We start from the raw sequence: 8,578 nt of genomic DNA on the forward strand, positions 1-8,578 counted from the left end.
ACCTACAGAGAAGACCACTTCCCATCTTATCAGCTTATATTGACCATCCATTTACTGAAGAGCTTGAATGTCGAGAATGATTGACAAATGAGGGTAATAAGAGCTAGGAGTTTCCAAATGTGCCTAATTGCTTCCATGGAATCTGATTCCAACTCCGAACGAAAACGGCCCAACTTTTGAGCCGACAAGATGCCTTGATAAATGGCCCACGACTTGGCAATCATATTAGTCGAAAACCAAAATAACCTGAGAAACCCTTAATCCAACCGTCAAATCTGTTAAAATTGCTCAAAAAAACACATCCATTACGATCCATTTATCATCCCAGTTGACAGTCACCAATACCTCTCTATACACGAGTTAAGCACACACTTAAATCATAACCACAAGACCAATAACAAACATTGTCTGTTTCTGCCAAGCAATTGCACACAAGGCCAAAACAAAATCAGAACGTTGAGCTTAATATCCTTAACATTACAAATATTTAATCAAAAGCCACACGACAACAATTAGAATCACAATTGCAATGACCAAAAAGACCCAGCAAGCACAGCCACCTTTGGTGCGTTTGTTCAGGATAGCCAGATTCTTTTGAACCCTCTGTTCCAAATATAACAAACATAAGCATCAGGTGAATGTGATAGTTACCATTCATGCAACCATAAATTTAAGCATAAAATTATCAAAAGAAGGTGAAAGTTCATCTCCTTCAAATAGTAAAAGCCCTAAATCAATCCATAGTTTTATTTCTATTGAAATAAGAATCCACACCAATCAATTGCAAACCGTGAATCGAAACTAGAAAACAAACCTGTAAACGGGAATTTGTTACATCCACATGCTCGTCTAAGTCGTCCTACATAAAGAAGAGATGGGGATATTGAGTTAGAGTTGCAATCAATTCCATATAGGATGGTGAAATGCCGGGAGATTATAAATAAAATAAATGGGGAATAAATCAACACCACCCACCAGAAGCCTAGTGTGTAAGGTAAGCTCCTCATTGACAGCCAACGCAATGTGTTTTGTACTTATCACCGTCTCCTCTAATTTTTCTAGGCCTTCATCTTGTTCTGTTTTTTTTATGCAAAACAAGTTATGAATCTGCATTGCACAATTAGAAAAACACAGGAAGCAAAAAAAGGGCAAAGTTTTGATAACATGCCTCTCATGATTTGCCTTTGAAAACCAACAAGACCCTGGTTGTCGAAGCCAGATGCTCTATTAATAACATCATCTGTCTTGCTATCAGGCCCAAGCAAGTTCTCTCTGTTAGCAGCACTGAACATATTGAGAGCACTAGCCATCTGGTTAACTTTTGTACTCAAATTTTTCAGCATTTCTTGACGCCGATTCATCTCTTTCCCTGATCTGGTCATGAAATAGTAATCAGAGATTTCCATCAAGGTCAGCAAGGAAGCACCAGCAAAGTTATTGCTTAGCATGTCTTACAGACAAAGTTACTCTACCCCTCCCTCCTCAGGCCAATATACCTGTCTACAAATGACTCATTCATCTTGTTTTCGTAAAATATCTGTTGAAAGAAAAAAAAATCACTCTCAACTGTAGAATGCTACACATTACTTAGTATCTACTTCGATTTTTTATCCTCCCATGAAAAGGGTTTTCTACACAAATGTGGATGAGCATTGAAAACCACAACCACATACATAACAACCAAAGCTTTCTATAAAACAAAATGGAAAAAACGAACATACACTTTTTGTCAAATTATCATCTGAAGTAACACAAGTACTCCACTTATTTAGCACTGTCCTAGCTCCTTAAACAATAAATTTGAAAAATAGCCCACACCCTAACACTCACCGAACTTTTAGAAGAAAAGAAAAAACAATTGCTGTTAAATTCTCATCCAAGGTAACACAAGTGCTTCGCTCATTTAGAACTTTCCTGGCCCTTAAGATGAACATTAATTTCCAAAAACAGCACACACCTCAACAATCACCAAAAAATCAGCCACCCACGAATAAAAAACAAGATTCCATTACCATACCAAAGAACCCTTTACATATACCAGAAACACTTACAATGGCTGTTTGCTAGGAAGTGCTGACAAAAGGGACTGCAAGATATCAAGTTTGGTCCTCAAAATAGTGGCCTTTCTCCGAGCCGCAGAGAATTGCCGTTGTGTTTCAGGTCCTGGTTGAGGCAAAGAGTTCTTCCCAGAAATCATAGCACTGATTTCATCACCAAGTTTAGATGCTTCATTGAATTCTTGCATCCATGATTCTGATGGTGACGCCATTTCCCCTACAATTACAACTTCCAATTTGATCAAAACTGATAGAATTTTCACGAAAGATCTAAACTTTCACAGTGCCCATTAGTCATTAAATAAGATTCCCAATTCTTCTTTCAATCAGAATTCAATTCAATTGGTAGCTAATTTCTAAATCAATAAAGCAATTAAAAAAATCTACCAAAAAAACATTGAATGTCTATTTGATTACGACTTACCTTAGCAAGAAAACGAGAAGGGATTGATGATTTGTTGAGAATTGAGAAATGTATCTAGTGCATAAGCTCTGTTTGCGTAGAGAAAATCAAGAGAAGAATTCTTCTGGTGGCTCGCCTGGGGGTAGCTGTACACCTACAAATCGATCAAAGGGGTTTCTAATCAAAGAAGAGTGGCAATTATGTAAATAATTATAATTGTTTGAGCTGTTACATGCATTATTGCTATGGTGGGATTGTATACCTCTCTTTGATATTAAATGTGGGCGGTCGGTCTGGTCTACAGATTGACCCGAGTTAAATTTTTAGTTTAATTAGTAAGGCATTGACCCAGCTAAACTTGTTCATTAATCTGGTCTACAGATTGACCCGAGTTAAATTTTTAGTTTAATTAGTAAGGCATTGACCCAGCTAAACTTGTTCATTAATCTGGTCTACAGATTGACCCAAGTTAAATTTTTAGTTTAATTAGTAAGGCATTGACCCAGCTAAACTTGTTCATTAATTTGGGTTTTTAGTGGTTTGATTAACTAAATTTAACCCGATCTCAGCCAGATCAAATCACCGGTTAAAGAAAAAAATAAAAAAATATTATTGTTTTAATAAAAACAATTAACATGGGTTAATTAATAATTAAGAAATCAAATCCCTTTTTAAATCAATTCAAATCGAATTTGGTGGAAAGAGATTTAACTAATTATGTAATTTTTACTGTTCACTTAATGAAATTTAAAATGTATCATTTACACTTTTATAATAACATTAAATAACAACATAATATTATATTTTTTATTATAAATAATATATTAGATCAATTTGCATATTAATTAAGATTATATTATATTTTTAAACTATCTTAAGAGCATATATTTTATTGTATTCATAATAATAATAATAAATTATATATTAATCTTAATAATTGAATTTATAAAAATAAAGACAATGAAAATAAATTTCATGTTAATAAATATTTTTTAAGTGGCCGATTATTTTGAGTGAGGAATGAGCTTTTGGATCAATTGAGATACAATTATCTGCAGGTTCTGGAAATGTCGGGAAAATAGGATTAAAAATAAGGAATTATTTTAGCATTTCAGACATTTTTTTTTTAAGAATTAATTAATATAGTACGTTACTATTAAGATAATGCAGGTAGGGAAAAGGCTTGTACAAACGTTAAAAAGAAAGTCTTAACAAGGGAAGGTTCTGGGGTTTCAGTGCGGGACCGGTTTGGTCCTAAACCCTAACTTTTAGTGTCTGGACACTTTCAAACATGGAGCCGAACAGTGCTGACCTTATCGTCTCAGTTGATCTCAAATCAGCTCCATGACTGTGAGTTTGCTTTCAAATCAGTTTAGATCGGATCAACTCGTAATCTAATTTATTCAACCAAATCTAATACAGTGAACTCCAAGAATTTCTTTTGATTTTTTTATCTAAAATAACATCATTTCAGTTTTTTTTTAATTTTTATATAAAATGACATCGTTTTATTGAAAAAATAAAAACTGAAACCATGTCATTTTAGGATTGCCCCGATGACCTGGTAGCCTGGGCCCTTAACCGAGTCAAACCCGAGCAAGTGCTGACAAACCATGCTTAGCTAAGGAGAGTACACAGCAAAGATGGAAATCAAGATAGTGGTTGTATTTGATGCATGAAGGGTGCACACATACTTTGAAATGCATGTTGATCATGCTGATAATGATCATCGATGCATTTCTACGATGAGTTCATTACAATTATACACAAAACCATAAGACCAACAAACATTGTCTCCCTACCGTGAAAGAGTAGCCAGGCAATTCCATGAAGGGCCACAGGCAGGTGAAAGAAAATACATCATAATTTAGAAGGTGATATCCTCTAAGTTACAAATATTTAAACAGCCCCTGGATTACCACAATTAGAATGACAATGGCGATGACCGGTAAGATCAAGCAAGAGCAACCGCCTTTAGTGCGTTTGTTCAGAAGAGCCAGTTTCCTTTGAACAGTCTGTTGCACAAATAACAGCATAAGCATTAAGTATAATTCAGGTACCTTGGAGGTTAAAACATACAAATCTGAGTAAATTATGAAGAGATCAGAAAGACAAAACTCTTTCACACAATTTAAAAGCCCTAATAAATCCATAGTTTCACCCCTTGTGAGTTCCGTATTAATACCAATCATTAAGAACAGCTAAGGTAAAAACCGGAAAACAAACCTGTAGACGGGAATTTGTTACATCCACATGCTCGTCTAAGTCATCCTGCATTAAAAGAGAAGGCAATATTTTGTTAAAGGTCGCCAACAACTCCAGAATGTTAAAGGATGGTCAAAATGCAAGGAGAATGTAAAAAAGGAAGATGGGGAATAAATCAACAACACCCACCAGAAGCTTAGTGTGTAGGGTAAGTTCCTCGTTGACAGCCAGTGCGATGTGTTTAGTACTCGTCACTGTCTCCTCCAATTTTTCAAGGCCCTCATCTTGTTCTGTGTTTTTATGCAAATAAAGTTAAAAATCTGCATGACATCACTATGAAATTAGTGAAAGCAAAAGCATCTAAGTTATATTAACATGCCTTTCATAATTTGCCGTTGAAAGCCAACAAGACCATGGTTGTCCAAGCCAGATGCTCTATTCACTACATCATCATCTGTCTTCTTATCAGGCCCAAGCAAGTTCTCTCTGTTAGCATCACTGGACATATTGAGAGTAGTAGCCATCTGGTTAACTTTAGTGCTCAAATTTTTCAGCATGTCTTGAAGCCGATTCATCTCTTTCCCTGTTCTGTTCATGACAGTATCAATCAAAGGTTGTCAACAAAGGTCAGGGTGAAAACTATGGCTAAGCACAATAGATTAAGTATGGTTTCGCTAAAGTATGGTTTTCAACAAGGTCAGGATGGGAAACTACAGCTAACACATAGTTTGGCATATCATACGTATCTACCTATCCCTTCTATCTACCAATGAATTCTTGTTCATTTGATTTTGGTAAAAATCTGTTGAAAGCTCAAAATATGAAAGAATTCCCCTGTTTATGTGCAGAATACCATGCATTACTAAGCATCTTATCTTCAGAATTTGATCCTCCCATGAAAAGGGTTTTTAATGTAACTCTGGAGGAACACCACAACCACATAGCAAACGAACTTCTAAAACACAAAAAGAAGAAAGAAACAAAGAATTGCTTGTCTCGGTATAAATCTGTCATTCATTTGATTTTGGTAATACCTATTGAAAGATCAACATGTTGACACTTTCTATTCCTCATGTATAGATTACTATACGATACAATAGTATGGAAAGGGATTTCTTGCCAACTATAGAGGAGCACTCAAACCACATAATCAAAACTCAAGTCTCTATAAAACAAAAGTGGAAAAAAAATCGAAGAATTGCCGTTACAAGGCAGTAAACACGAGGACAGGTACTCCATTCATTCAACACTGTTCCAGCTCCCAGAAATTGATATTAACTTTGCAAAACTGTCCCCGCCATCCACAAACATGAAATAGGATTCCATAACCATATTAAAAAACCATGAGGAAGTTTATTCCTAGCACGGATGGTATGATTAATGGGAAGATTGAATTTATTGAAACAAACTAGCTAAACAACAATTCACAAGAACAGAAAAGCACTTACATTGGCTGCTTGCTAGGAAGTGCTGTCAAAAGGGACTGCAAAATATCAAGTTTAGTTCTCAAAATAGCGATCTTTCTCCTAGTTGCAGAAAGATGCCTTTGTGTTTCTGGTCCTGATGGAGGCAAAGAATTCTTCCCGTTAATCATACCATTAATTTCATCACCAAGTTTTGATGCTTCATTGAATTCTTGCATCCATGACCCCGATGGCGTTGCCATTGCCCCTGTAGCAACAACCAAAAAAAAAGTTTCAATTTTTCTTCTTTTCTCCCTATAATCCTAATAAATCGCACAAAACCTATTCTCCATAAAGGGTATAAAGAAAAAACAATTGTCACAAAATTATAATCCAAGTTTGAATCTTGAAACAATCCCATAATTCCCATCAACAAACAAGAGTTACCCCAAATTGCTAAATCATAAAAAAGAGAGGAAAAGAGAACTTTTACCTTAAATTGTAAGCTTTAATGAGCTTTGTATTGATGGATGGATAGATTGATGAAGGGAAGAAAACCTGGGCTTCAGAGGAAAAGAAAATTGAAGTTGACGAAAAGCAGACAGCGAGACGAGAAGGAAAGCTATTGGCCGGTTCCTAATTAGTGAACCATGCGTGACACATGTACGACGATTATCTTGTCTGGATTTAAGCAGTAATGTTAAGAAAATGCATTGGTTAGTCCGTTTGTTCTCTGGTTAATAATGTTTGATAATTACAGGTTTAACTTCTAACCTATCATTGGTCTATGTAATTGTTCAGTTTTGTTTTCAATCCAGAACTTATCCACACTTCCTGTCCCTGCAAATTAAGAATGATAATTTTTCATCGTTATCAATACTCACTATCATATGTATGTGATTATCATAGTTGTAGACTTAAATGAATCAAAATAATGTAGTTTTAATTTTATTTTTTAAAATAAAGTAATATTATTTTGAAGAAAATAATTATTTAGAAAAAAATAAAATCCAGTTTCTAACTTGACAATTAAAATTAAACTAGATTAATTTTAAATTATTTTTATTTAAAACTTAGTCATGATTCTAAGTTAGAAAGCATTTAAAAACGTGGGTCACTCGTGTTTTTAAAAAATTTTAATATATTTTTATTAAAAATTAATTTTTTATATATATTTTAGATCGTTTTGATATGCTGATTTTAAAAATAATTTTTAAATACATTTCAAAATAAAAACATTTTAATAAGTAAAATTTAATAACTGATGGATACATAAAATAGCATGAAATGACAAATAAAACTCTTAGTAGATTTCTCATAATTTCTCATAATTTCATAATCGCATTATGTTTATTTGTAATGTTTTGCATTTATATATTTTTTTCAATAGAAAACTTTGAAGTTAGTGGAATTCAGATTTTGATGCAACCTTAGTTAATTAATGGCTTGTTTTGGGATTGTAATAATAGTGATGGTTTAAAGTATTTTTTATTTAGAAATACATGAAAATAAAAAAATTATTTTTTAAAAATTATTTTTAACATCAGCATATCAAAACAATCTAAACACATAAAAATATAATTTTTTTATAATACGTTTTCCACTGTATTACCAAACAATAAAAAGTTTTGAAAGTACTTAAAGTTTTGGATTAAACTTGTTTTTGTGTAATGTTTTGTTTATTAACAAAAACCGTAAAACCCTAGGAGAAAACACTATGCAAATCATTGTTCACACACTTTAAATTTACTATCATTTGAGGATATTAATTAAATCTTTTCATTTAAATACAATCAAAAGATATTTTTGCCCTTCCAATTAAAAAAAAAATCTGACGAAGGAATCCATGTATTGCATAAAAGCATTCAGAATTTATGACAAGGCCGCCTGTGCATAAAAAAATATCATTGAATGAGGGTGGAAATCCTTTTGAGAGCAAAATTGGTATCAGAGATGGAACAAGTCTTAGGTTGGATTCCTTACATGATGCAGAAGCATCCTTTTTCTTCGAGGGTGGAAATCCTGATGACGAGACTCGTAATGAGAAAACCTGTAGAAAGATGCTATGCTCCTGTTGATATAAGAATAATAAATCTTCCCACTGATATTAACCTAAGCTTTAAGCAACCTATGATACAGTTCATAAACATATGATGCCTGCAAATCCTGCATAATATATATTCAATCTGACATTAATAAACCACATTCTTCAGCCGGTTCTGGCTGCAAGTGACTTGCCTTGTGTGATTTCTTATGGACATCATCCCACAGACATACATAAGCAATATGGTTAGCATGTTCTTGCTTGCTTATAAATAAAGAAAAATCTTGTAACTTGGTTTTCATTCAAGGGATGTCAGCTTAATTAATCATCTTTGCAAAGCTTTGGATCTTAATTTTCTCTCAACTTATAATCATGGGGAAAGTTTGGATCATTATTCTTGTATCAGTGCTGCTGCTAATGTTTTTCCCTGACAAGTGCATTAGCATGACCAGAAGTAACTTCACTG

At 33.7% G+C, this 8,578-nt stretch overlaps 2 protein-coding genes across 2 annotated transcripts; both read right to left on the reverse strand.

Moving 5' to 3' along the window:
• Window positions 1–284: 284 nt before the first annotated feature.
• Window positions 285–2,702, reverse strand: LOC133688295 (syntaxin-52-like). The gene is made up of 6 exons (XM_062107729.1): window positions 2,482–2,702; window positions 2,052–2,274; window positions 1,169–1,374; window positions 976–1,076; window positions 815–859; window positions 285–603 (listed from the first exon to the last, which is right to left on the reverse strand). Exons 2-6 carry the CDS (start codon window positions 2,267–2,269, stop codon window positions 478–480), a joined length of 696 nt encoding a protein of 231 aa, XP_061963713.1. The 5' UTR covers window positions 2,270–2,274; window positions 2,482–2,702; the 3' UTR covers window positions 285–477.
• A 1,402-nt stretch (window positions 2,703–4,104) lies between these two features.
• On the reverse strand, window positions 4,105–6,822 carry LOC133688449 (syntaxin-52-like). The gene is made up of 6 exons (XM_062107933.1): window positions 6,562–6,822; window positions 6,114–6,336; window positions 5,045–5,253; window positions 4,855–4,955; window positions 4,687–4,731; window positions 4,105–4,475 (listed from the first exon to the last, which is right to left on the reverse strand). The coding sequence occupies exons 2-6, from the start codon at window positions 6,329–6,331 to the stop codon at window positions 4,350–4,352; spliced, it is 699 nt and encodes a 232-aa protein (XP_061963917.1). The 5' UTR covers window positions 6,332–6,336; window positions 6,562–6,822; the 3' UTR covers window positions 4,105–4,349.
• Window positions 6,823–8,578: the final 1,756 nt, after the last annotated feature.

The sequence above is a fragment of the Populus nigra genome, chromosome 3 (assembly GCF_951802175.1).
Source record: "Populus nigra chromosome 3, ddPopNigr1.1, whole genome shotgun sequence".
Lineage (NCBI taxonomy): Eukaryota > Viridiplantae > Streptophyta > Magnoliopsida > Malpighiales > Salicaceae > Populus > Populus nigra.

What these genes read in the sequence shown, in the direction of transcription:
- LOC133688295 (XM_062107729.1), bottom strand. Translation starts at nt 2,269, where the DNA reads ATGGCGTCACCATCAGAATCATGGATGCAAGAATTCAATGAAGCATCT. An exon ending in TCAAAGGCAAATCATGAGAG is followed by an intron (nt 1,077 to 1,168) that starts GCATGTTATCAA and finishes TAAAAAAAACAG; the next exon opens with AACAAGATGAAGGCCTAGAA. An exon ending in TAACAAATTCCCGTTTACAG is followed by an intron (nt 604 to 814) that starts GTTTGTTTTCTA and finishes TATTTGGAACAG; the next exon opens with AGGGTTCAAAAGAATCTGGC.
- LOC133688449 (XM_062107933.1), bottom strand. Translation starts at nt 6,331, where the DNA reads ATGGCAACGCCATCGGGGTCATGGATGCAAGAATTCAATGAAGCATCA. An exon ending in CTTCCTAGCAAGCAGCCAAT is followed by an intron (nt 5,254 to 6,113) that starts GTAAGTGCTTTT and finishes TGTCATGAACAG; the next exon opens with AACAGGGAAAGAGATGAATC. An exon ending in TCAACGGCAAATTATGAAAG is followed by an intron (nt 4,956 to 5,044) that starts GCATGTTAATAT and finishes ATAAAAACACAG; the next exon opens with AACAAGATGAGGGCCTTGAA.